Genomic DNA, 27,569 nt, shown 5'->3' with positions numbered 1-27,569 from the left:
TGACTGTTGCTCAAATGTGTATTTGCAAAAACTTTCCTTATGATCCCTAATGAATCGCATCTCAAGACAGTAATCCAAGACATCACACACCCGATTACATTGTATTTAAAAGCTGATCCTTCCAGCATTGCACTGAATTACTTCACTAATAGGGAATAATGCAATGCGTTGAAATACAGAATATTAAAGCATCAGTGGGTAGAATTGGAGCATTAAAAACAGTTATTTATATAAAACGGTCACTATATCCTGACAGTATATCCACACTCCGGTGTCCTCCGGTGCTCCTAATGGCATCTGCAAGATTTCCCAGACCGGAGGAAAACAACCAATCAGAGCCGAGCTGGAGCCTTGCCGTCCCTGAGCAGCTGTCAATCACTCACAAACTCGGATCAAACGGTCAAACTAGGCAGCGCTGATCAAATATGAATCAATATTCTGTTACTGTAATGCCTATTTCTTGCATAAAATGTTTTCAGAAACATTTTGTAGTGTACTGTTTAGCTGTAAAATGAGAAAGTTTGTGCCATGTTGAGATAAGTTGAGGAAATACCAAGCATCATTACAGTTACAGAATATTTATTAATATTTGATCAGCGCTCCCTAATTTGACCGTTTGATCGGAGTTTGCAGTGATTGACGGCTGCTTCTGTTGAATTTAACAGCCAATAGGAACGCTCTCACCCTGAAATGACCTGTGATTGGCCAAAGTCTCCAGTCAAGGGCTAGATTGTTTAAAGCCTGAAAACAGAGCCATGAGGAGGTGAAGAAGTCTAGTTTTCTCTCAGAACACTTGAATTACAATATGCTGAAAGGTTAATATGGAATTTTTGCTCAACGATGCCAAAAACATTCTGCCTACTGCCACTTTAAACTCGCTCTGTGGTATAAGTCTGCACTGTTTGGTTGTATAATGAACAATGCATAAAAGTGTGATGTGTTGGCATTGATTGGTGGGTTAATGAGGTGAGATAATGGCTATGTCTGCTCACTGGGCCTGCTCAGACCTGCTCTCGGTTTTCTTCTCATCAAGGACAGATGCATGTGATATCAAGAGGAGGAGGTCAGGAGGGTCCAGAGCTTTGACTGGAGACTTCTGTTCTGTCATTTTGGGTACATCTTTGATTCACTTTGTAGACGTTTTAAATGTAAATCTGTAACTAAATGCAGTGAAAAAGAGATTTTAAGTGAACAATCATCTTCTTGTCTCAAAAATATTCTGTCTCCCTCGCACTTCCAACTTTGCAAGAAGACACTGAATTATTTACATTTTCATAGGAGCAGCGCTGGCTTCCTCTGTGAGGTCTCATCTCCTGTGCCACAGCTAGACATCAAGTGAATCATATTTAATAATCAATAACCCATTTCTTTTTTTCCAGATCAGCAACAAGGTAAAAACAAAAAAAAGGAGCATTTCTGTGTGAAGCGTCAAGCTCTTCCATTTATATGCCAAGGGGGAGATTTCTCAGGGTGGGTTATGTATAAAATTAGATTGGTGTCAGCTGAATATAAACGACGGCTATTTATAAAAACGAGGCTGTTGCTGAGACAATGTTCTCGGCATGTCCAAAATACAGGCTCCAGACTCTGCTGCTAATGTGCGCAAAAGCTGGTAAAAAACAAGTCTCTAGGGGGAGAAAATTGAATTGAAGGGGGGGGGGGGGGGGATGTTGGGATAGGGTTGAAGCCTGGAAGTCACACTGGGGTCGAGGCAAAAAAAAAAAATCAGGTTGGGTCTCGGGAACCTTTTAATACCCATCTCCGCCCCCGTTTGAAGCGTCAGAGCACCAGCTCTCCAGGGGCTCTCCAACACAGAGCCAGTCCACAAGCTCCTCCAAACTTTACGCACGGATGTCCTCCTGTTGGAAGTCTTTTTACTCTGGATTTTGATGTGTTTCAGCTGAGCCAGATATATTTTTCTACCGATTGGAAACGATCCCACACTTTGAATAGCTTTGAGATCTAAACTTTTTAAAACTTTCCTCAACTTTTTTTTAATTTTTTTTTTTTATTATTTGATTCGCCTCATTCCAGCAGACAGATGCAGTAAATCTAAAAAAAAAAAGAAAAATGACCGGTGTGTTATTAAAGTGCCTAGTGTTGGCGCTCTGTATCGGCGCGCACAGGCTCCTGGCAGACCCCCGGGCTGAGGAGGGTGATGGATCCGGTGACAGCGCCTCGACCCTGGCCTTTGTGTTCGACGTTACCGGCTCCATGTACGACGATCTGAAACAGGTGATAGATGGCGCCTCGCGGATCCTGGAGAAGACCCTCAACCGGAGGACCAGACCCATCAAAAACTTTGTCCTGGTCCCCTTCCATGATCCAGGTACCTTTTTTTAACCACTCTGTTCTTAAAACAATCAGCCACACTATAGGCACATTTGTAGTGAGTGTTTAATCTTGAATATGTTTGTAAATGAATGCATATAATTCAGATTTCCTGCAGCTTTCAAACTAGACAAAAATAGTCAGATTGTGTTGCCAGGTCCAGTTTTTAATCTTGAATATGTTGTAAAATAATGCATATAATTCAGATTTCCTGCTGCTTTCAAATTAGCCAAAAATAGTCAGATTGTGTTGCCAGGTCCAGCAGCCTATAAACTTCTTTTGCATTATGACAGCATGTAGGTCACATTGCCCCTGATTTGATATGGTTTCTGCTGCTGTCATTTATATAGTTTCACTATAAAACATCACAGCAAACTGCAGCTCATCTCAGGACCTGTTGCACATGTTGTAGCAGTTCCAGTAGAAGTCCACTTGGAACACACAGGCAGCAAAAACTGAGACATCAAGCAGGAATATAAGTGAGCTTTTAGAGTGAGGAGTGTGTGGGACAGGTAAGGCTCTTCACCCCCCGGCATCTACCCTCCTATATGGGAGAGCTGCAGCTTGAAAATAAGAGTGCTCTAATGGGGGAGGGTGTTTGAGCACTGATGAGAAGCATATGCTGTCTGCTTGTATGTAATTACCCCACCCCTCCCCTCCCTCTCCTCCATCCAAGCCTCTGGAAAACCCTTGTAGCCCCCCAGTTTAGCCAGTCATGGGGGGGTTGGGGATGTTGGGCTGCACTAACACCACACATTTTGTCTGTGTTTAATGTGCCCTGCCCTTGGGGACCTTGTAAACTTCCAAGATTGCAAAGAAGTCGAAGAGGCGTGACAGTGCTGTCAGTGTTTTACAGTCACTCTTGAGGATCATACAAGGACTTGAAAGCCTCCACTGTTGGAAAATAAGATTAGAAATGAGTTAGAAATGTAATCATTAGTCTCACAAAGATACATCCAAATGGTGTTTGACAGTCGGAATAACAAGCGCAGACACACACACACACAAATACTGAGGCTCCACCCTACCTGATAAGGGTCTTCTCTGTATAATGAAAGGCTTGTGTTTATACACAGCAGTGTTCTATAGCAAAAACAATGTGTTCTCTGTGTATTGGTTCATGTTTGCCGTTCCAGGGATTGGCCCCAGAAGGCATCCAAGTAAGTGTCAGGCCCTGGCAGGTTCTTATCCATCACACTGGAGTCTGCTACTGCTTGAGGAGCAGTAGAAGATGCTGACTACAGCTGCAGAAAATTGTTATCCCAACTGTGGCCAGATTGTAGCGATTTGTGTGAAACAAAACTTGAACAGTGTAATTTTGTCCCAATCTAGCCAATCTTGTGCTGTGTTTTGGTGGTAGTGTTGTTGTGTGTGATTGATATTCATGTCTTGCACGAAAGCTACAGGGTATCACTCTGGCCCTGATAAATTGGACTGTGGCTTATTTGGGCTTTTGATGCTGTAGATGCTTTTCCTCTGTTCACGGAGGCAGAACCGCTGAGAAGGAACAACTAAAGCCTTTGTTCTGATAAAGTTGTTTTGTTTGAAGAACAATCCAGACGAGTTAGACCGAAGCCCTTATTCGATTGGGATGAATATTTTTCGGCATACGCTATTGTATAGCAATACAATACAGCAGAACATCACTCTTAAGCTGACTGGATTTAATTTTGTTCAAGTCTCTGTTTATGATATACGTTTCCAACCTCGCAGATATCGGGCCTGTGTCCATCACTACCGACCCAAAGAAGTTCCAGCAGGATCTGCAGGAGCTGTTTGTCCAGGTGGGAACCAGAGCAACACATGAAATGATTATTCTATTGGATCTGAGACCACTGTGTTATTCCACACTAATGCAAGCTATAGCTGTGTGGACTGCCATTGATTAAAGGGGACCTATCATGCTTATTTCCAGGTTCATACTTGTATTTGGGGTTTCTACTATAACATATTTACATACTTGTTCAAAAAACACATTTTTCTCATATTGTCTGTCTGAATAAACCTGTATTCACCCTCTTTCTGACACGCTCCGATTTAGCTCCTTTCTCTTTAAGCCCCCCTCCTAAAAAATAAATATATGGTGCACCCAGTGGGCAACTCCGGTTCTGAAAAGTGAAGCCAATGCGGACATGCCTTAAATTGGCATTCTTTCTAATAGCCAGCAGGGGGCGACAACTCTGGTTGCAAAAAGAAGTCAGATTGTATAGAAGTCTATGAGAAAATGAGCCTACTTCTCACTAGATTTATTACCTCAGTAAAAAATTGTAAACATGAGTTTATGGTCTCAATCACTAATTTCAAGTCTTCTTCAATACAGCGTGATGTTCATTTATTAAATTATGGTCCCATTTAGAGTCAAATAGACCATAAAGCAGGGTATGCTTTAGGGCGTGGTTACCTTGTGATTGACAGGTCGCTAACACAGCGGTGTCCGGTCTGGGAGCTGTCCGTGATTTTGTCTTACAACTTACTGACTCGTGTCACTTCTGGTTGCCGGCATGGTGATAACGTCCACTTCTTATGTACAGTCTATGGGTGTACCTTTTCAAAAGTAGTTCTCAAGCTGTGGCCGGTATATCATTTTTTATTATGATATGTTCACTTTAAAGCGAGCCTATGTGACTTACTGAACAGCAGCTACTGTGGCCACAAGGGACAATAATGTGATAATGGTATGACGTAGTGTAGAGAAGAATCATAAAGTCAGCAAACTGTCTCAGGAGTATCAGTTACACAGCAATATGTATCTGACGTTTGCTAACATTAGCCACTGGTCACACCACACTAAGTAAAGCTGTAGTGGTAAAACCCCTGAGGGTATTGAATTTAGCAAGGGTGTGTTTTTTTTTTTTAATATGAATTCAAGTTTTAATTTCTAAAAGGTATATTGTCTTATTTCTTCTTTCAAAAGTTACTTAGTGTTGCTTTTATGAGTATTATGTTTTTAAAGTTTCTACTGAAAACATTTTCCCTCCTAAATGGGAAACCATTCCAAAAGCTGAGCTATGACAGAGTTGTTCGAGTATAAAATCAGTATGAATGCAGTTTAAGAATAAGCTATTTGGAGTTTATTTCTTCCGGGGTATTTAGTTGATCATGTGTGATTCTGTCACCCAGGGTGGGGGCGACTGCCCCGAGATGAGCATAGGTGCCATAAAGAAAGCCTTGGAGGTATCTCTGCCTGGATCCTTCATCTACGTGTTCACTGACGCCAGAGCCAAAGACTACCGCCTAAAGAGAGATGTCCTGCAGCTCGTGCAGCTCCGCCAATCACAGGTACAGTCTTAGAAAGTGGACAGTTCAGGGCTGGAGACATACATAATGCTTTACTGTCATTCCACAACTATGCAAGCATTTCATTATTCTTGTTTAACTCTCCCATAATGATTAAAATGCTGTTGAGGTGATGTTAGCAGGAAAATGGCCTCCTGGCCCACAGAGTTTTGAGTATCTTTGCATTTATCACACGCTGTCACCAAAGGAATACAGTGGCATGCTGGGAAAGATCTACATTCCAATGAAGTTCCCCGACGCTCAGCTGAGCAGGGGGAAGCCTCTTCAAAGTTACTCTAGTCTCAGCCTCTACGTGAAGCATGACAATGAGCATTAGCGTCACTTTGGAGCCAACTGAAAAGCGAGTCCGTAGAAAGCAAACACTGAACAGTAGTAATCCTCTTAACTCTTCCTGCCCCTTCGTTCCCAGGTGGTATTTGTGCTGACCGGGGACTGCGGGGACCGCTCTCAGCCTGGCTACAGGGCGTATGAGGAGATCGCCGCCACATCCTCTGGGCAAATCTTTCACCTGGACAAGCAGCAGGTTAATGAGGTGAGAGCATGACAGATGAGTCCATGGCACCGCAATGACTGCTACTTTCACCAGAGCCTTATTAAATACATTGTATACACATGATAAATGATTTAAGGAGGGCCTATCATGCTCATTTTCAGGTGCATACTTGTATCTTGGGTTTCTGCTAGAACATGTTTACATGCTTTAATGTTCAAAAAGCACTTTATTTTTCTCATACCGGCTGTGCTGCAGCACATCGTTTCACCCTCTATCTGAAACGCTTTGTTTGAGCTTCTGCCCCCCCCACCGAAAAGCCCAGTCTGCTCTGATTGGTCATCTGGCCCACTCTGTTGTGATTGGTTAATCGATCCAAACTCTTCTGACTCCGCACCAGCTCCGCTCTAACTAGCTTTGTTTTAGGGCGTGCCAAACTAGCCGCTAGGCAGGTATTATGCAAATGTATTACTTGGTGACATCACCACGTTACAGAATAAAAGGCGTGCCTTCAAGCGAGGTGTTTCAGGCAGTTCAGGAGCAGTGTTTCTGTGGGGGAGAGTAACTTCCTTTGGCGTGGACTTTGGGCTTTGTAACTTTGCAGACCTTTTTATACATGTATAAAAAACTATATAAAAAGAACAAAAGCATAATAAGTCCTCTTTAATATAAATTCAATTCTACTGATTCTACTAATATGACATATAATTAAGTTGTGTATATGGATATGAAAAGGGTAATATCACCTAATAATGGAGAGCTGCAGGAGCAGAAGAGAAAAAAAAAAACCTTTGATCCACTGATGTAATAATAACGATTTCATTTAGTGTAATCAAATGATCCCAAAGCTGATATTAAACTTCCTGTTCATATGATACGGACGAGTGCCTCTTTTATTTCGGAAGCAGCATGTAACAGAAGCCCTGTCTTATGAAGCCAAAGACAGCAGGGCTCACTTCCCCGGCAGACGTAAAAGAAGCCAGAGTTTCCTCTGGAAGAGACACTGGTATCCCGCATGTCAACACAGGAGGTGGCCGGGCAGCAGCATTGAGCCGGAGCCAACATCTCTGCACACTGGTGGCCCACTGAACCTCTGAACTCAGATGTGTTTAAGTGTGTGTATGGGTCTGTTTCTTGTCAAGTCATGCTTGCATGTAGCTAAACATACAATGCCCGTGTGTGGGGGCAGCTCGGTTCATTATCACTCCATAATCCTGCCAGCTGTTTAAGGAAGTGTTTGAATGTGATATTTGTGCTGCAGTATTAAGGGAATAAGAGACCAAACTCACCCTAGCTCTCACACCTCAACCCCAGATGGCTTTGTGCTCAAGTAGCCTTTGACATGTTCTTAGAGTACGGTTACATGTCAACATGTGCATACTTATGAACATATTTTTCTTGGATCCACATTGAATTACTGTATGTCAGTTGTTTTTTTTAGACCTGTGTGATTATAGCTCTTGGGTGGCATGCTTTTACCAAATTAATGCAAATCCTTTAATCCTTAAAGACCTCAGAAGTACTGCAAATCTAACCAAAATATTCCCTCTTAATAGCAGTTTAATAATGTGCGGCCGAATCAAAATATACAGAATCTTTTTGTGGTCCCCGGGGGGAGAGTTGAGAGAAAACAGACTCTCTAATCCCAGGATATGATCTGTCATGGCTTCCCTCCTTCCAACACAGCTGCCCCGGTGGAGTTGGCTCCAAGTTCCTCACACAACATCTCATTGTCAGCTCTACGTACGGCACTCTTTATGCTCTGTTAAATTTGACTGGTTATCAGCGAGAGGATCCGCTAACAAGAGCGCAGACAAGAAAGCCACGCTAATGTACTGTCAAACTTGGACCACGCATGATCTGTGCTCCTCATGGTAATAATGCCATTCGCAGTCATCGGTAGGCTGAAGCTCTGATCGAAAATGACGGCTGCTTCCAGATAATGTCTGCTGTGATGTCTGCTTGCAGACAGAAACAGGGTTTTAAATATGCATGATGCGGTTTTGCAGCATAGGATATAGCCAGTTGTTGTGTGTCTACCCAGCAAGCTGCACAGACGCTCAACTCAAGTGCCTTGAGGAGTCATTTGTTACATTGCCCGTATGGTTTCCTCATTACGTGGATGCAATAGCGATTTAAGGGGCTGGTAATGGCTGTCAGACATAAAATCCAGAAACCTAGGTTACATTTCTCCTCCGTCGTCTTCCTGAACAAAGGCACCGTTTATGGTGCTGCCTCTCTCAAATACTGGCCACTTTGACAGGCAAAGCCTCGGCAGGTGTGTCGAAACTCCTACTGGCAAGAGAGCAGGGGGTCCATCTGGGACTGATTCGCTCTAATAGCGAGACATCTTCCTGCAAATGTCAGCAGTTGTGGTGTTTAAGCCTGGGCGAGAACCAAGTCGACCCCTCCCCACTGGGAGGGCTGGAGTCAAGCTGTTGTGCTTAACCGCTGCATGGCCAGCAGGTAAAGCACCTGGACGAGTGAGGGGAATACCCCAGCCTCAGCTAACCCTTCTTCTCCGGCCCATCTGTCATGCTTCCAAGAATAGCAGAGGGGGGTCCTTCCTGTAACAGCCCCGTAAGCCCGTTCAACTGAGACACGCCGGATGAGGTTTCACAGGACTTAAGATCCTCTGCATTCCCAGCGGTTGAGACAGGGAGTGGCTGCAGAACTCAGCGTGCTCCTCCACTTACCGTGGCCCGGAAAGCGGGCCGTCCCATCTCTGCACTCCACTTCCCTTTTATCTGAGTAATGCCCACTCCTCTACTCTGCTCTCTTGCATAAGAAATAGACACTATCCTGGGGTAGATGTAGGTCACTTCTTCGCGGTTTCCTGCTCTGCTGGTGATGGCTGCACATGTGGCAGACATTACAGCTGTTTCCAGTTGTAAAACGGCAAGAGGAACCAGCTGCTGTCAGCGCCCAGTGGACCCGATAGACAAAAAAAAGCAGAGGCCTGATAATTAAATTATCAAAGGCTTTTCCTTGTTTCAGGTTTTTTCAGCTCGTTTTCGTAAACGTCTTAAAATGTGTTGCCGTTGGCTCCGTCTCCGAGGGCCCCGCTGTAGAAATGTTTTCAGTTTGTTTCATTGCAGACGCAGCTCAGCCATAATGCCTCTCCATATGAGGTCAAAACAAATACTAGACAGCAGTTGCTTGTTAAGCGTTTAGAAGATGGAAAGACTTTGGTCTAGTGTGGCCTCTGAAATGAGACTCTGTGAAATATCAGTGGGGCTTTTCTGCTTCTGTTTTCATTTTAGAGAAAACAAAAGAAAGCTGTACCCAATGATAATGATTATAGCTAGAAGGTCAAGCACCTGTCAAAACTGAAATTCTATATTGTCAAGATATTTCTCTGGAGAGCCTCTGAGGGACATTATAGTCTAAGTCATGATTGTTTTTGCCATTAAATATAATCAAACTGTCCACCATTATTGCAGACTTTGGGTAATCTTTGCTCCGGGTGGTGGAATGACTCATTTAAGAAGTGAATCTCCTGCAATCCTAATGTGTCTGACCTCATCTGGCTCCTTAAGCTTAACCGATTCCACAGAAGAGTGGGAGCGTGCACATTAGTAAAGTTGATACTGCGGAATTTTACAGTTGCATTTCTAAAACAACGGCAGCACTGCTTTCTATTCTGAGGAACAAGCCTCATGATTCATGAAAGCTGTGTTGCAGCAGGGGGATGGCTGCCTGCCTGACAGACTTCCACAGTGAGAGACACTGAGTCCTCTGGGAATACATGCTTGAGAGTGCAGAAAACTGTATGTTATCAGTTTGACAGTTGAGCTGTTTCACTTTTCCTTTGTTTAGGCAAAACCCCTCCGAGGAATGCTTTTGCGATGAAAGAATAGTCCGAAGACAAAGAGCAGCTTGCTGCTCTAGCAGGGAATGGGTCGGCGGGGGCACAATCGTGTCCTTCCTGTCCTCATCCTGTCTGTCTAAATTGAGAGGGGATCTGTGACAGTTTGCATTTGATGGATCCCAGCCTCATCCACTGACGAATGCGTCTCCTCCAGCGTGACATGTCGCTCTTTTTCTCCTCCTGCCAGGTTTTAAAGTGGGTAGAGGAGACGGTCCAGGCCATGAAGGTCCACCTGCTGTCCTCCAACCACGACAGTGCTCAGGAGAACAAGTGGGAAGTGCCCTTTGACCCCAGCCTTCGAGAGGTCACCGTGTCCCTCAGTGGACCGGCACCACAAATCGAGCTCAGCGATCCCTTAGGTAGACAACACATTAATACTGTTTTCTTTCCTGCCATATTAATTAACCATATTCTCTGTGTCCGCAATATGAGGTATATACAGTATGAGTCATTTTCATGTATGTTTTGATTGATGACACAGACAGCTTTGATTTAGGATACAGTATGAAGCATGCTTATCCCATTTCATCATTTGTTCTAGCTTTTTGTTCATGCAACAATATGTTTCTATAAATTAGGGCTGTCACAGTTAATATAATAATAACGCGTTAACGCAAACTCACTTTAACGCCACTAATTTCTTTAACGCATTTACGCAACTAGCAATTTTTAGGTTGTAGCGGGCTAGAGTATAGATACTGGCATCATATGAAACTAGAAAACCTAAAGAATCCTTTGGTACCAAGCATGTCATAGCTTGTCGCAAAAGAGGCTAATTAACGCTCCAAACTTACACTGAATTATGGCGAGGAAAAACTGTCATGTTATGGTTTCAGCATAGTTTTTATGCTAAATGCAGTACCTGTGAGGGTTTCTGGACAATATTTGTCATTGTTTTGTGTTGTTAATTGATTTTCAATAATAAATATATACATACATTTGCATAAAGCAAGCATATTTGCCCACTCCCATGTTGATAAGAGTATTAAATACTTGACAAATCTCCCTTTAAGGTACATTTTGAACAGATAAAAAATAAATTAATTAATCACGATTGACTATGGACAATCATGCGATTAATCGTGATTAGATATTTTACTCGATTGACAGCCCTAATAGTTTACTTTGAAATGTTCCTGTTCTTGTGTTCTAGGTCGTGTAGTTGGTGAAGCGCAGGGCCTGAAAGAGCTGTTGAACATTCCCAACTCCGCCCGTGTTGTCAACCTGAAGTTTCCCAGACCTGGGGCTTGGAAACTGAAGGTACTGCTCTGGTGAATAATCCTTAAATATGTTTCTCAGACTATTTCATGACAATGGGCTAATTGAATACTTTCTTTCTTAAAGGCGAGCTGCGCTGGGCGCCACACTCTGAGGGTCACAGGAGTCAGCAATGTAGACTTCCGGGCCGGCTTTTCCAGTGTACCCGTTTCAGAGTTCAACCACACCAGAGAGAGGCCAATAAAAGGTGCCAGACATGTCTCTGTTAGCTCATTTGACTGCGAACACGTGCAGAAGATGACTTCATGATGATCTGTCTTTGTCTCTCAGGACTTCCAGCCCACGTTTTGCTGAAATGCACAGGCCTGAAGCCTCCAGGTCAGATCAGCCATGTGGAGCTCATATCAGGTTCAGGTCGCTCCCTACGCACTATCCCCGTGCCTCTGCCCTCTGACCTCGGCCAACAAGGATTGTGGCGTGTCCCTGAGTTCCGCACCCCCTCCCAGAGCTTCTTCATCAAGGTGACGGGCAAAGACGAGGAGGGCTACCGCTTCCAGAGGCTGTCCAGCGTCTCCTACACCAACATCGTTCCAGGCAAGGCGACCCCTTCCCCGCAGACACATCTCGACGAGTGTCTTTCACACCTCATCAATCTTTCTGCTGACCTTTAACATTTGTTTCCTCCCTTGTGTAGATCCCCCAGCTGTGAGCATGCCCGATGCAGTGAAGGGCTTCTACATGCAGCCCGTTGTGATCGGCTGCGCGGTGGAGAGTGACATTCCCTACAGGCTAAGATTCACCAGAAGTGGGGTTACACTGGGAGAGGAGAAGTCCTTTCAGTGAGTCTTTTCCTCAGTACTCCGTAACATTTGGCTCGCCTCCTCCATTCGGATTCCTTCAGACGTTACAGCTTTAATTCGCCCATTACCTGCTGTAAATAATGCTAATTAGGTCACTCACTACTCTTACCAGAGAGCATGTCTGTAAAGCATTAGTGCAGCTTGAGTGTCGAGTTTTATTGGCTCATCTGTCAGGAAACATGTACACAGTCAATTTTGTGAACATTACACATCGGATTGTGTCATCTTAAACAATTAACAAAGCGCCTATTCTTTCCTGGTGTTGACGCTCTGCTTTGAATTATATTCATAAAGTGGAGCTGACTTGTGGTGAAAACTATTCCCAGTGTGTGTGTGTGTCTGAGACGCTAATTGAATTTGATCTTGTTGCTATTGTCATACTCCAGTCAACGAACCAAGCGTGTGTTTTGTATCAGGAATTCTGCCATAGCATCATGGGAAATCGCCCAAGCGTCCTCTGAGGATGAAGGCCTGTACGAGTGCATAGCGCAGAGCAGCGCAGGGCAAGGACGTGCCTTAACACAGTTGACTGTTAGAGGTATGTCACACATGAACAACGATGCAAGCACACACACCTCCTCCGTCGTCTTGCCTCACAGTCAAAGCAAGGCTTTGAAATAAGTTCCAGACATTTTTATCATGGCTAAAACATCAACACGACACAAAGCACGCCAGCACAAACATTTTACAAGAGTAAACTATTTCTGCAGTGTTTGTTCACTGCCGATAACACAAGTTTGATGTTTTGGGTTGTGTTTCCAAACTAAAACAGAGCCTCCTCCGGTCCTGAAGCCGGCGGTGAATGTTACTTCCTCCGTGGGAGGCGTGGCCGTGCTGTCCTGCCAGGTGGAGGGATCAATGCGCCACAACTTGACCTGGCAACGAGCGGGTCGCACCATTCGGGCCCGCACGGGGAGGGTGAAGCTGCTTTCCGACTCATCGCTGCAGATCAGCGGGGTGCGGACTCAGGATGCAGGGGAGTACCACTGTGTGGCCACCAACGCCCACGGAGACAGCAGAATCACCGCGTGGCTTCTCGTCCCAGGTATACCCTTCGGGTCATCTGCTTAAACGCTTAACACACCGGGGGCCTCATGGCTCCTCTCAGGCCTCCATCATCTGTTTTCCATTATGCGCTTAACCTCCTCGCAGTCAGATTGAGCCACTTCCTCGTCAGAAAATGTTCCTCATCAGCCAGCATTGATGCGTGTTAAAGTGTGGCTTCAACTGTGGGCACAAGCTCAGATGTTTGTAATGGATTTCAAAAATAGCCAAATAAATGTGAAACTTCTGTGCCAATGATGTCAGACATGGTAAGTGCTGGTAATTGCATTGTAGCCCACATTATCAAGAGTTTAACGTTGTTAAAGTTGTGATAGCGAGGTTAGAAATGACATCATGCGGCGGTGGCACGGCCCTGAGTCATTGACAGCATTTTTGCCTCTGTTTGACTCCAATTGTAGAGGCTCCATCTGTGGTAGTTCACCCCCAGGGCCAGGCTTTCTCCCGAGGGGACGAGATCCGCCTCGTCTGCTCGGCGTCCGGCTCCCCCCCTCCCCAGCTCTTCTGGAGCCATGGAAACATGTTCCTTACTAATCGGCCGAGGTAAGGGAACTCTCAGCCCACTCAACACCTCCGGCACAGAGGACTCAGAGAGTCATTACATTCCACTTTAACTGCATGCGCGATTGCCACATCTTGTTTGCATCACTTCTGGAGATTTACATCCACTGATTTCCAAACCGCGAGTACTTTATATGCCTGTGTAAAATACATATTCAAAGAAACATTTCTCTCATGATACCCAAGAATAGCAGAAAGGGTTAGAGATGAATTACCGTTTAACATCTGCACATGTAATCACGAAAAGTCAACAAAACATGAATCCTGTCGATGTCCTGTTGCATGATACAGGTTGAGTGTGAACCAACATGGAGTCCTGACCATTAGCGGGGCCCTCCCAGAGGATGTTGGGGACTACACATGTATGGCAACCAATGAGGCTGGGACTGCCTCTCAGACTGTGTCACTTACTTTTGCAGGTAAGTCAAGATATCACTACAGATGTTGACGGTGCCAATGTGAAAACATGCTGTAGGTGGAATAATCCTTTTTACCTTTTGGAGTCTAATTCAGTTTTTTCAATTTCTGTTCTGAATAATAGTTTCTGCTAGCATTCATTTTCAGACTTCAAATGAGGCAACAGCAACTTTTTTTGTCTGTGTTGTTGACTATTCTTCAGGAACATTTGTTTTGAATCAATCTGTGAATGATATCCAGCGTTAGTTGTCCACCAGTGTGGCCACATGCTGCTCCGTCTCACACAATGGGGTATTTCTCTCCTTGTTTTGTGAGCGCTGACAGTTGTAGGCCTGAAGTTTCAGTCACGGCATGTCAGTTAGTGGTTGACAGAAACCTCAATACTGATGGGCTGTGGCAGCCTCTTCCTGGGGCATGCTGGTGTTATACACACTTTTGTCTCTGAGTGTCATTTTTAACAACATTGATCTGTCAAGGCAGCGAGTGGCTTGTGAGATGAGGCTTACTGTCTGCCTGTTCCAAAAGCATCTATCCTTGCTCTGTTGGCATAGAATGTGTGTGAAATGTAAGCTTAGTTTTTTTTATATTTACCTCAGGTCTATTCCGAAGCCTTTACTGAGTTAAGCCGACATTACTTTACTATTATTTCCAAATCTGGTAAATTGCTCAATCAAAATCCTTTAAGAATGCAAAATGAAACAGCTTTTTAAAGAGGACGTATCATGCTCACTTTCAGGTGCATACTTGTATCTCGGGTTTCTACTAGAACATATTTACATACTTTAATGTTCAAATAACGCTTTATTTTTCTCATACCAGCTGTGCTGCAGCACCTCTTTTCACCCTCTGTCTGACTCTGTTGTGATTGGTCAACGGAACCAAACTCTTTGGACTCCGCCCCAGCTCCGCTCTAACTAGCTTTGTATGGAGTTACTTTTGTGTCTTTATTATCCAATCAAACAGAATAGGTTTGAAAGCAAAACTGTCCACACTGTAATCAAAAATATTTTGTCGCAAGTAAAATAATATTGTGATTTTAAAATGTATTAATGCAAATTCAGACGTTTTGTTTGCAAATCTAAAAGTTGCTGAATCTCGAGGAAAGGACCTACGCTGAAAAATGACACGTCTCTACAGTATTGGCCAATCTCGATTGGAGTGACAGCTTGGCAACTGTTAGTAAATGCACAGCACATCACAAATATAACATACAAACAAAACTTGAATTGCAAACAAAACTTTTGGATTTTCATTAATACATTTTTAATCATAATTTAATTTTAATTGCAACAAAAAAAAATTAATTGCAGTCTTGTTAGTTTTGCTTTTGAATCTATTTTTTGATTACAGTGTGGACAGTTTTGCCCTCAAACCTATTCTATTTGATTGGATAATAAAGACACAAAAGTAATGTTTGAGGGCGTGCTAAACTAGACAATAGACAGTTATTATGGAAATGTGTTACTTGGTGACATCACCACGTTACGGAAGAAAAGGTGTGGCTTCAAGCAAGGCGTTTCAAGCAGTTCAGGAGCAGTGTTTCTGTGGGGGAGAGTAACACTCTTTGGCGTGGACTTTGGGCTGTGTAACTTTGCAGACCTTTACCTGCACAAAAAAACATACAACTCACTAAAGGAAAGGGAAAAAGCACAAAAGCGTAATAGGACCTCTTTAAGCTTTTCTTTCTATCCTCCAGAGGTGCCTAGAATAACAGTGGCACAGCAGGTTGTACTTGTATCCGTTGGTGGTGATGTGACTCTGGAGTGCCAAGCCACAGGCGTTCCCCCTCCTGTTGTCCACTGGTTCAAAGGTAAGTTAAGGTCAAAAACAGCATGTACATAAAAGCGACTGAGGAAATACACAGTAAGAGACCAATGGGCTTGTTTTCTGTGTGTTTCCAGGTGAGCTTGAGGTGGGCTCTGCTCCTTTCGTTGAGCAGGATGAACACCGCGGGACCCTGCACATCCGAGGGGTGCAGGAGGTCGATGCTGGTCAGTACAGCTGCGTGGCCAGCAGCTCTGCCGGCTCCTCCGCTGGCACAGTTAGTCTGGAGGTCGGAGGTGAGACCACACTTCAGTGTTCCACATAAAGCTTATTTTTCTCTCAAAATATACACAAAGGAAAATCCACTCTTCCCTCCACAGCGGGCCCATTGTTCTCAGAGGCACCGGTTGACGTGACAGCCAACGTAGGAGAGAACATCACCCTCCCCTGCACTGCCCGAGGTTTCCCGCAGCCGACTGTGACCTGGCACAGACAGGACGGCAGACAGATTCTCACAAAGACAGACAGCCACAGTAGAACAATGCAGCTGGAGAACGGACATCTTCTAATCCAGAGTGAGTTAGCCATGAAACACTATCACAGCAAAGAGCTTTGGTCTGCAGCGCAGGCTATTACAGCTTCATGGTTGCCTTGCACCGACTGGCATGACTGACATTTTCTGAGTGATTATATATAGAAGAGGTGCAGCCTTTCATATTAAATTCCGCTTTTCTTAAGAGAGGGGGAGCAACAGGACGTCATTACCATCGGTAAAGTTACATCCTGCTAAAAGCACTTCTTCTGGTCTGTAAAAGACTTAAAGAAAGGGCCACATCATTTTAATGTAGGGAAGTCAATCGATTAAGATATTTAATCGCAATGAATCGCATGATTGTCCATAGTTAATCGTGATTAATCGCAAATAAACCACATATTTTGTATTTGTTCAAAATGTACCTTAAAGGGAGATTTGTCAAGTATTTAACATGGGAGTAAGCAAATATGCTTGCTTTATGCAAATGTATGTGTATATTTATTATTGAAGATCAAACAACAAAACAAAACAATGACAAATATTGCATTTAGCAGAGAAAAATATGCTCAAATCATAACATGGCAAACTCAAAGCCAAGTGGCAACAACAGCTGTCAGTGTGTCAGTGTGCTGACTTGACTATGACTTGCCCCAAACTGCATGTAATTATCATAAAGTGGGCATCTCTGTAAAGGGGAACCCTAGAACCATAGAACCCATTTTCATTCACATATCTTGAGGTCAGAGGTCAAAGGACCCCCTTGAAAATCTGGCCACGCCAGTTTTTCCTCGCCAAAATGTAGCGTAAGTTTGGAGCAATATTTAGCCTCCTTCAAGACAAGCTAGTATGACGATGGATTTCTTAGGTTTTTCTAGTTTAATATGATTCCAGTATCTTCACTCTAGCTTTAAAACTGAGCTTGCTACAACCTAAAAATCGCGTTAATGCGTTAAAGAAATTAGTGCCGTTGAAACAAATTTGTGTTAACGCGTTATTATCGCGTTAACTTTGACAGCCCTGCTATTATGCTATTAATAATTCTGCAAGAGTAGGTGTCCCTTAGTCCATGTATTTCTCCTTCATTATGAGATTGTATTCCCATCAGTGCAGGAGGCCTTCCAGCCTGCAATATGACTAATCCTGGCCACTGAAGGTGATCCTTTGTGCTCCCTTAGACTAAATGTTTATAGTATGTGTAATATTATATTGGAGAGGAACGGACATATTTGCATGGGCTGCTGCTGTCACTGTTTCCATTTGTGGTTGCCGTCTGACCTAATTAGCTCAATCTGTTGCAGATGGCTTTAGTTTACCTGCCACCGTTTTGGTAAATGTAATTGACACACAACCTTTTGCTCCTCACTTTTTACTTTAATGCTTCATGTCTTGTCATCACCTTTTTAAACATCGGCCTGACTATCTAAACAGAAGAAGTGAATCATATGGTGATGTTCCAACATGTGATCTCCAGAGAATTTACCAAGTGGGACATGTGTGTCAGCAGGCTGGCAGCTGAGGCAAACCCATTAATCCCGTTATTTTCTATTTTTAACTCTTAATTACAGCGCAGTCAAACCAATAATACCACTTATTAATGAGTAGAGGGCTTAACTGCTATTAACATGGCCTTATTTTTTTCTAGATAAGTGGTTTTCTTTCTCAGTAACTGTAGAGATGCTGCTTATCTCCGATGTATAGATTGTGTTTCTAAAGATGTATTCTGTGTTTGACGACAGGTGTCTGGTTAGATGATGAGGGGCTGTACGTCTGCGAGGCCAAGAACCAGTTTGGAACCATTAAAACGGAGGCCAGAGTTGGCGTCACTGGACTGGGTAGGCTTGTCTAAGCTCTCTTATCTCTCCGCACTACAATATATTTTAGAAACAATGGCAGCAACTCCGAAGCTGACTGCTTTCTTAAAATACTTTCACACTTTCCTGCTCTTGTTTACTATTTATGTCCTTCCGCTTCCTTTTCCTGCAGAGCCCCCTCTCTTGGCCCAAGGCGCCCCAATCATCACCACTGGCATCGGCCAGTCCCTGAGTATTCCTTGCATGCTGTTGGATGGCATACCTCTTCCAGAAAGACACTGGTCCCAAAATGGAAAACATGTAGGACTCATTTAACTTTCAAATACATACAGTATGTCACATATAATATTTATGTTCCTGTGTGACAGCAGTTGTTTTTCTCCTGCCCAGATTCAGCTGAATGGGAGGATGTTCCTGAGGAGTGATGGCAGTTTGCACATTGAAAGGGCCGTCCCAGAGGATGCTGGGACATATGTCTGCACTGCGGTGAATGTAGCAGGGTCCATGAACATCACAGTCAGCCTGGAGGTCCACGGTAAGAGCGCATGTTAAAGGATCTGTCAAGACATTTCAAAATTTGTATTTGCTTTCTTGCCAAGAGTTAGATGAGAAGCTCAATACCTCGCCCACACAAACTATGATTAGCTCAGCTTGGCATGAAGACTGGAAGCACGGGGCTAGCGTGGCTTTGTTCAAAGGTTACTTGTGGATACTCAAGGAAGTCAATTGTCTGGCCAAGAAATATTCCCAGTACATAACACATAACCACAAATTGTCGTTTTTAAATTTAAACTTGCGTACGCATTAAAGAAAAGAGTCATATGTAAATGAGTGAGCTTTAGATTTGCTAATAGGTGGATTTTAAATGTCATTCGATTTGGTTTATGACCACGTACCCAACAAACATTCGCATCAGCCCTCCGTCAAACTTTTCACTTTAAAGAATGTAATGTGACTCGTCTAGACGGGACGGGGAAAAACGGACAAAATTAACTTCTCTCCCGTATCTGCATCTGCATCTCGGCGTTTCTATCCATCCGTAAAGAGATGCATTTCCTTGCCTTGAACACCAGGTGACGTTATCCGTATACTATACAGATTTACGGACACAAGACAAAACTGTGTGGAAATGAGGAGTTAACATAAGCATGTTAGCATTGTCATTATGTTGTCAGCATGCTGATGTTAGCATTTAGCTAAAAAGCATTGATTTGCCCAAGTACAGCTGAACAGAGCTGCTAGAATAGCTGTAGATTCTTAGTCTTGTTTTATCTTTAGACCAAACCAGGCTAGCTGCTTCCAGTCTCTATGCTAAGCTAACTATCTAACCTGGCTCCAGCTTCATCTTTACCTATTTCACAAAATGTCATACTACTCCTTTAAGTTCTTATTCCTTTAATACAGTTTCTCAATGCTAGAGACTTTGGCAAGCTTGGACCAATACAGTTTGGACAATCAAGTCAACAATGTGCTGACTCAGCGTGGAAAACAATATGTCTATGACTTGACCACCTGCTGTCATCATAGTGAGAGGGCTCATTTATTGCATGCTTTGATGAAAGGCTCATTTTGTTCTTAGGCGCGTAATGACAGACAGGCCAGATTACGGTTCATCATCAGTTTGTAATGAAGAAATGCCTCGAGCGCTGACACTGCTGGCTCGCTAAGGCCAGTGATAATGCTGTGGGTTCACTTCTTCACGGCCAGTCAAACAGCTGTGTTTTGTGACCTACTTCTTCCACAGTGCCCCCTGAGATCAACGCTGGTCCGTACCACTACATAGCCAACGAGGGCGTAGCCGTCACACTATCATGCGAGGCCAGCGGAGTTCCCAAGCCAAAAGTTGTCTGGTCCAAGGTAGGATGTCACACTCACTGTCAAAATCTACTTTTCTTAATGATTGCTTTGGCTGCCTCCCATAAACCCATGCACGCATGACAAATTGGCTAGTTCTTATTCCCACATTATCTAGTGAGGATCACACTTGGCATTCATTCTTGAAATGAATCATCATTAGATTTTGTAAATATTTGTTGAATCAATAGCCATATCAAGCATGTTACAATCAAACAAAAGATCAACATCTAGTCCTGCAGTGATGATGGGATCTACAATTTTCTACAGCCAAACCAGTCATCAGGGTTTTGCCTAGAAGGTAACCCGCAAATTGCAAAAACTTGCCTAACCTTAACTATTCAAGGTCAATGCCTAACCTTAACCATTCAAGGTTGATGCCTAACCTTAACCATTCAAGGTTGATGCCTAACCCCTAACCATTCGAGGCCGATGCCTAACCTTAACCATTCAAGGTCGATGTGGTACCTTAACTATTTGGGGTCAATGCATAACCTTAACTATTCAAGGTCAATGCCTAACCTTAACCATTCAAGGTTGATGCCTAACCTTAACCATTCAAGATTGATGCGTAATCTTAACCATTCAAGGTTGATGCCTAACCCCTAACCATTCGAGGCCGATGCCTAACCTTAACCATTCAAGGTCGATGCCTAACCACCAAAATTATTTTGTATTTTCCTATTGGCATACAGTATTAATCTAACAACACGGTATCTCCCTCTGGCCTTATTTTTCTCCCGATTTGTCAGAACACTCTACTAAAACACACTGCTAAGAATACCATCGACAATAACACTTTGCATTTCCATCAAGATCTGATTAACCTGACCGCTGGAAGGATGTAACCATGGCAACTTTAGCATATTGCTGCTTGACTGTGAGAAATCACTCAGGAGTTTTATTGCACCTTAGGAATCTATTTAAAACCTTTCTAGCAGCACCTTCCAGCACAACACTTGAGTAAAAAAAACAGAATCATATCATGAGGAGAAAACCTGAAAGGTTATATGCAGCCAGAATGCAAAACGAATTAACCTTATCATCAAACATTATCATTACATGTGTCATACAGTACTACACCTCTGCTTTATTGCTTGTGACACTGACTACATTATGATCATTAAATCTACAAGCAGTTGTTATAGCAAATTATAGACAAGTGTGGAATGGATTTAGCCACGGCAATCATTAAAAGCAGTGATTTGACCTTTCCCATGAAGAAATAAACAGACAATCAGTATGCCAGAGTAACCGCCCCCACACCATCACATAGTCAACATCACTGAGTGAGGTCAACATACATATTTTTCTTCCTTGCTTTCTCCAAAACATTTTCAGAGGAGTGCTCTAGAGTCGAGTACATTTCTTTTCTTGTCAGATAAAAGTGAATCTGTAAAAGCAATTTGATGTTCAAAGCAAGTGCGTGTACAGCAGGCTGTATTCTTGTATGTGTGTATTGGGGATAGAGAGTGAGTTAAAGGGGCGCTCTGTAATTGTATTAGACATCAAAGGTTGGCCTGTAAACCTTAAACCGTAGAAAGAGCTCAGTGTCCCTGCGGTGTACCGTATATTCTATCTGGTTGTACGCCTTCTGTTCCTCCAGGGGAGGCAGCCTCTTCCCAAGGACCGCTCCTCTCTTCAGTCCAATCCTGATGGATACCTCCACATCCCCCACCCCACCAGTGACGATGCAGGCATCTACATCTGCACCGCCACCAGTCCTGTGGGTTACGCCAGCCGAGAGATTCAGCTCAGCGTCAACAGTAAGGCAAATAAATATTCCAGCACAGTCACCCAAACACAGCAGTGTTTGATTTAGCAAAGGCTGACGTCTGTCTACAGATGTTTCACTGTGTGCACATTTTTAAGAGACACAAAGCAGGTTGAACTTAGAGCCTACATGGTATTCTTACTCGGGCTGTCAAAGTTAACGCGATAATAACGTGTTAACGTCACTAATTTGTGATTTTTAGTTTGTAACGGGGTCAGTTTCTAAGCTACAGTGAAGATACTGGCATCATATGAGACTAAGAAACCTGAGGAATCTATTGGTACCAACCATGTTATACTAGCTTGTCGCATAGGAGGTCAAATAACGCTCCAAATTTACGCTAAATTTTGGCAAGGAAAAACTGATATGGCCATTTTCAAAGGGGTCCCTTGACCTCTGACCTAAAGATATGTGAATGAAAATGTGTTTTATGAGTACCCACGAGTCTCCCCTTTACAGACATGCCCACTTTATGATAAACACATGCAGTTGGGGCAAGTCATAGTCAAGTCAACACACTGACAGCTGTTGTTGCCTGTTGGGCTTGAGTTTGCCATGTTATGATTTGAGCCTATTTGCTTGCTAAAGAGCTATTTTTATACTAAATGCAGTACCTGTGAGGGTTTCTGGGCAATATTTCTCATTGTTTTGTGTTGTTAATTGATTTACAATGATAAATATATACATATATTTGCATAAAGCAAGCATAATTGCCCACTCTCATGATGATACGAATATTAACTACTTGACAAATCTCCTTTCAAGGTACATTTTGAACAGGTAAAAAATGTGTGCTTAATTTGTGATTAATCATGATTAAATATGGACAAATTATACGATTAATTCTGATGAAATATTTTAATCGATTGACAGCCCTAATTCTTACAACTTCTTTCCCTCTTTTCCAGCCATGCCTAAAATAGCAGGCGTGAGTGGCCATGACAACACAGTGAAGATGGCTTCAGAGGTGGGGACAGAGATTGTTCTGCCATGCGAGGCCCAGGGGAGTCCCTCTCCACTAGTCACATGGAGCAGAAATGGACATCCTATCCCCCCCGTCACAGCTGGGTAAGATGAAGTCTTACCTCACTCTGGCAGTAAAATTAGTTAAAAAATCATGCAACAAAAGTTCTCACAATACCTTATCTCTGACTCAGCTTTTACAAAGCTCTGTGACTGAACTGAAGCTGGCTGCCTTTCAAAGCTGCTGCTAATGTTTGGAGTTCATTTAGTGATGACTTTTGAAGGGCAGCTCGGCAGAGGCTGCAACACTCTGCCGGAGAGAGAGCTGTGTGCGGGCTGAGGAGGAACATCTGGTCCCACATGGTTCTCTGATTCCCGGCTTTCATGTGTGGTCACTCTGGGTGCAGACAGACAGACAAGCTGACTGGGGGACACATGACAGACAGACTCTCCGGGCTAGACACCAGACCGAATTGCTTTGGGGCTAGATAGAAGAACAACAGAGTGGGTTGAAAAAGCTGCGGTGACTCAGATACAGTATGACTTGTGTGGGTCCAGGAAGAAGGAAAAGGGTGGGGGTGTAGTGGGGGGGTTGCCAGGAAGAGGGGAGGAAAACGAACTGACAGAGGAAGAGATACAAGCCCCTGTCTGCCTGATGTTCAGATTCCCCGGGGTGCTTCAGCAGTAAAACAACATGCTGACTCTTTACTAGCCCTGTCTGATGAGAATAACACACCTCTGTGAACAACCCCCACATCAGCCCGTGCTTTGCATATGCAGGAGCTGCGGAAACAAGCACGCTGTGAAGGAGGGAGATTCATTCTCTCCCAGCTGCACTTTGTGGGGTCAGAGGAAATGACCAGGGGGTGCTGATTGTTGAAATATCTTAAATCAGGGGGCGGTAAGAGATTTCTGCCATAGCTATGTAAAAGACTAGCAGTAGCAAAAAGGCGAGAGGGTAGGTCAAAACACAAAGCTATTCAGTGGATTTGTTCACTCTACACCTAATCCTGATGAGGCCAATTTGTCCCAGTTAAGCTGGGTTTCCACAAAAAGTTCCCAGGACTTTTTCAATGAACTAAAAGGTTCCTTCAGCCCACTGTTGTTGCATGTCCACTGCGGTCTAAAGACCTGCAAAGATTAGACAAATTAGTCCGCTGATGTATGAAAAAGCAATACGACATGAGACAAGAGCTGCTGGTGGTCACAGCAGTAAATATACTCTGCACCCTGCAGTTCAGTGTGTCCGCCTATTTCTTCTAAAAAACACGCTGCGATGATATTTACTGCTGCACGTTGGAGGTAATGATTGAAATGCAGAGGAGGAAAATAAAACAAAGAGCGGCTGTCTCCGCCGTAAATCATCGGTTGAGTGTTTGAGGGTTATTTATTTGTGATTTAAAACGTTAGCGCTGTGAAACAAGCAGAAAATAACCTTTCTTTCTCTTATCCACAGTACCGCTACGTCTCTCTCTCTTCTACTGCTTGTCCTCTCAGCTCGCTCACACGATCTCTCTCTTTTTTCTCTCTGTCTTTTTTCAAACGAGTCGGGAAGTCGACAGCAGAGCCTAACTTTACTTTTAATGTTATCAAACAAAGAGAAATGCCCCACCAATCAGCGATGGTCATCCCTACCAACTCCACTACTTTCAGAAAGTACTACCCCCGACCAGGGCCTTTTTGGGGGGCAAAAAGGCCCCCAGAAAATGTCCCCAGAACTTAATTTAGACCCTGGTCCCTGCAGTCGAAACGCTGTGAGTTCCTCAAAAGGTTCTTAGTTCCGGGGGGAAATTTCCTGCGGTGGATAGGGGCTTTAGTCCGATCGTGTACGCAGATGACTTGACACCAATGTGGGGAGCGATGGCTGGGCAAGAGGGGTGGTTCACGTCTTGTGTGTTCGAGCTTGTGTCAGCCTTCACAGTGGCATTGCCGAGCGGCAGCGCTGCAGTCGGAAGGGCACAGATTGACCACTGCAGAGGCAGTCATTTGGTTCCAATGTTAGATGTTGCTGCCTCCTCTCCTGAGGCTGTTTGAGGAGGTGGGGGAGCGACATTACACCATATGTGCTGCTGAAATAGAGAGCTCTTTGTGCCTCAAGCTCACTTACACGAATATGTTATTGTTATAATTCAGTTGCTTAGCAGACGCACTTATCTAGGATAAATCCAAGAGATGTGTTTACACTCGGGCATATTATACATTTATACAGCTGGATAGCTTCTGGTGCGATTCAGGCTACCACACACGCCTTTAAAGTGTCTGACCTACATTTAAAGTACTTTTAACCTACATGCTGCTTTTGTTTCGGCTACAAAGCTTGTATTTGGAGAGGAGGGCAGCGCATGTGATCGCCTCCATCTGTCCACTTGTTTGTCTATGACAAACATCTATAAATGGAATGGATGGTTTGTCATGAACTCTGCTTTCCACATGGTTGTTCTCAGGAGGATGAAACATATTGATAACAGAGACCTCTGTGTGACCTTCCATGTAGCGCCACCATCAGGACGACCTTTTTGATTTTCAGATTATCTGCATTTCCTGACCCTTTAGTGATGAACACATAATAGCTGCTGTGCACGTTACTGTTCCCAACGGGAAGAAATGCATTGGTTTTTGTGTGCCTATGACCTTTCACCTTTCCCATGGCGACGTCACCAGGTCAAACTTTGGCTACCCTTTTACTCTGTAATTACCCTGGACAATGGTGATTGTGAAGTCACAACTCACCAGGGAGATTACTAGGCCCTGGCTGAAGTCCAGGCTCCACTTAGTGCTTTCTTGTTCAGAACCTTATCCATCACTAGATCCATTTTTCTTTCCGACAAACAACACAAATACGCAAAGACGCCACTGTCTCTCACACTTTTGGTATTTAGAGCTCAGCAAATGGCTTTTAAAGTCAAGAAAATACAATAAGGGGTGCAACTAAAGATTATTTTCTTTGTCGATTAATCTGTTGATTATTTTCTCGATTATTTGATGAGTTGTTTGATCTATAAAAAGGCCTGAAAATGGTGAAAAATGTCAATCAGTGTTTCCCAAAGCCCAAGCTGACGTCCTCAAATGTCTTGTTTTGTCCACAACTCAAAGATATTCAGTTTCCTGTCATAGAGGAGTAAAGAAACCAGAAAATATTCACATTTAAGAAGCTGGAATCTGAACATTTTTACTTTTTTTTATTAAAAAATTACTTGGAATGATTAATCTCTTATCAAAATTAATTGAATAGTTGACAACTAATCAATTAATTGTTGCAGCTCTAAATACAATACACTGGACAATGTAGCGTTATGCTCCTTTCTTTCCACAGATTGCTCAAAATGTGTACATATTATCTAATTAATTTACATACTAATGAACCACTTTATCAGTGTGCTTCTGGCAGTAGCTGTACTGGGAATTCACTGTCTGAATCCGTTTACAGGAAACAATTTCATCAACTCATCTTCTACTAAAATTAGTAACAGAAGCAAAACTGCATCGTGAAATTCGTCCTCACAGACTATCATGGTTTACCAATACTGTAAACACTGGGCAGAATCTATAAATATTTTACTATATATGTGCTTGTATGGATGTATTCATGCTCCAAAACGTAAATGGGATGCTAGAGGAAAATATCACTTCAAAACAGGAACACTTTTTCTCCCAAAATCTTCAGAGACTCATAAAGTGTTGTGTTTTCTCCGTCCCTTTGCCCTTGACCCCTAACCACTCCCCAGGTTCACTGTTTTGCCTTCAGGCTCTCTGAGGATCACTGATGTGCGCCTGATTGATAGTAAACTTTACACCTGCACTGCAGAAAACCCAGCAGGCAACGTGTCCCTAAGCTACAATTTGCACATTCAAGGTAACTTCTTAGAAACTTCAAAAGTTGTGTTCTCAAAATACTGTCAAGTTGATATATCCCATGTTATGTGTAAATAGATAGTTGTGTAACAGATGTGGTAAGACATGCATTTAGGATCTTTGCGTTTGTCCTCAGCTAAACCCAGAATTCAGCCAGCACCTTCCCTCCTGAAAGCCCTGATTGGCCAAAGGGTGACTCTGCCGTGTGTGGTCCAGGGAGAGCCGAGCCCAGAGATCAGTTGGTTTCACAATGGACTTCCTGTTGGGGTCAAGAACACTACGCCCCTCAGGATCCTGCAGGTCAGCCTGGCTGACCAGGGCACTTACCGGTGTGTGGCCAGGAACAGCGCTGGACAGGAGACCTTGGAGATCAAGTTGGAAGTTCTTGGTGAATATCTGCAGTTTATCTCTTTGAACCCTGTTTGTTCATTTTGAGAATGGGCAGAAATGTATGTTTATGTTTATTTATTTTGCACAAATTAAGAGTACACAAACATAACAAAAAAATATATACAGTGCAGGAAGCGGCAAAAAACCCACTGGGTTTATTTGAAACCTCCACCTAGAGACATGATTAATATACAGAAATAATACGACTACATAATAGTGATGACAAACAATTAGAACAAGATATATATAATAACAACAATAACAATATAATATATCAAAAAAGACAAGAAGTGTAAGAAATGAACACAACTCTGCTGTATGTACAGCATATTGTGAATCATGTAAAACCGATTTAAATATCCATTTCCTAGCACTGGCGATATGAAGATTTATATACACTGACAGTGTCCCAGTTTTAGGCTCCCCCAGTCTCTAGAGATGCATTCTCTTGAGGCACAGTAGCTCCGTGCTGCAAGAGGATAAGGGCTCAGTTGTAATAGAAAAGAAATGGTTCATATG

At 43.3% G+C, this 27,569-nt stretch overlaps 1 protein-coding gene across 1 annotated transcript in view; it reads left to right on the top strand.

Annotated features, from left to right (window-relative positions):
* Nucleotides 1-35: 35 nt before the first annotated feature.
* hmcn2 (hemicentin 2) overlaps nt 36-27,569 on the top strand; it is a 62,425-nt gene continuing 34,891 nt past the window's right edge. Inside the window, exons 1-24 of the mRNA XM_074638634.1 lie at nt 36-2,329; nt 4,045-4,115; nt 5,452-5,610; nt 6,038-6,160; nt 10,177-10,348; nt 11,143-11,249; nt 11,334-11,454; nt 11,538-11,801; nt 11,902-12,046; nt 12,484-12,605; nt 12,840-13,112; nt 13,531-13,672; nt 13,982-14,109; nt 15,804-15,917; nt 16,009-16,167; nt 16,252-16,446; nt 18,143-18,238; nt 18,390-18,517; nt 18,608-18,752; nt 19,962-20,074; nt 21,678-21,837; nt 22,754-22,913; nt 26,534-26,661; nt 26,797-27,048. Of these exons, the coding sequence (XP_074494735.1) occupies nt 2,071-2,329; nt 4,045-4,115; nt 5,452-5,610; nt 6,038-6,160; nt 10,177-10,348; nt 11,143-11,249; nt 11,334-11,454; nt 11,538-11,801; nt 11,902-12,046; nt 12,484-12,605; nt 12,840-13,112; nt 13,531-13,672; nt 13,982-14,109; nt 15,804-15,917; nt 16,009-16,167; nt 16,252-16,446; nt 18,143-18,238; nt 18,390-18,517; nt 18,608-18,752; nt 19,962-20,074; nt 21,678-21,837; nt 22,754-22,913; nt 26,534-26,661; nt 26,797-27,048 (3,736 nt within the window). The 5' untranslated portion in view covers nt 36-2,070. The remainder of the gene's footprint in view (nt 2,330-4,044; nt 4,116-5,451; nt 5,611-6,037; nt 6,161-10,176; nt 10,349-11,142; nt 11,250-11,333; nt 11,455-11,537; nt 11,802-11,901; nt 12,047-12,483; nt 12,606-12,839; nt 13,113-13,530; nt 13,673-13,981; nt 14,110-15,803; nt 15,918-16,008; nt 16,168-16,251; nt 16,447-18,142; nt 18,239-18,389; nt 18,518-18,607; nt 18,753-19,961; nt 20,075-21,677; nt 21,838-22,753; nt 22,914-26,533; nt 26,662-26,796; nt 27,049-27,569) is intronic.

The sequence above is a fragment of the Sebastes fasciatus genome, chromosome 6, assembly GCF_043250625.1.
Source record: "Sebastes fasciatus isolate fSebFas1 chromosome 6, fSebFas1.pri, whole genome shotgun sequence".
Classification (NCBI taxonomy): domain Eukaryota; kingdom Metazoa; phylum Chordata; class Actinopteri; order Perciformes; family Sebastidae; genus Sebastes; species Sebastes fasciatus.
Note: the sequence above shows the minus strand (reverse complement) of the source record. Positions and strands in the feature narration are given on the sequence as shown.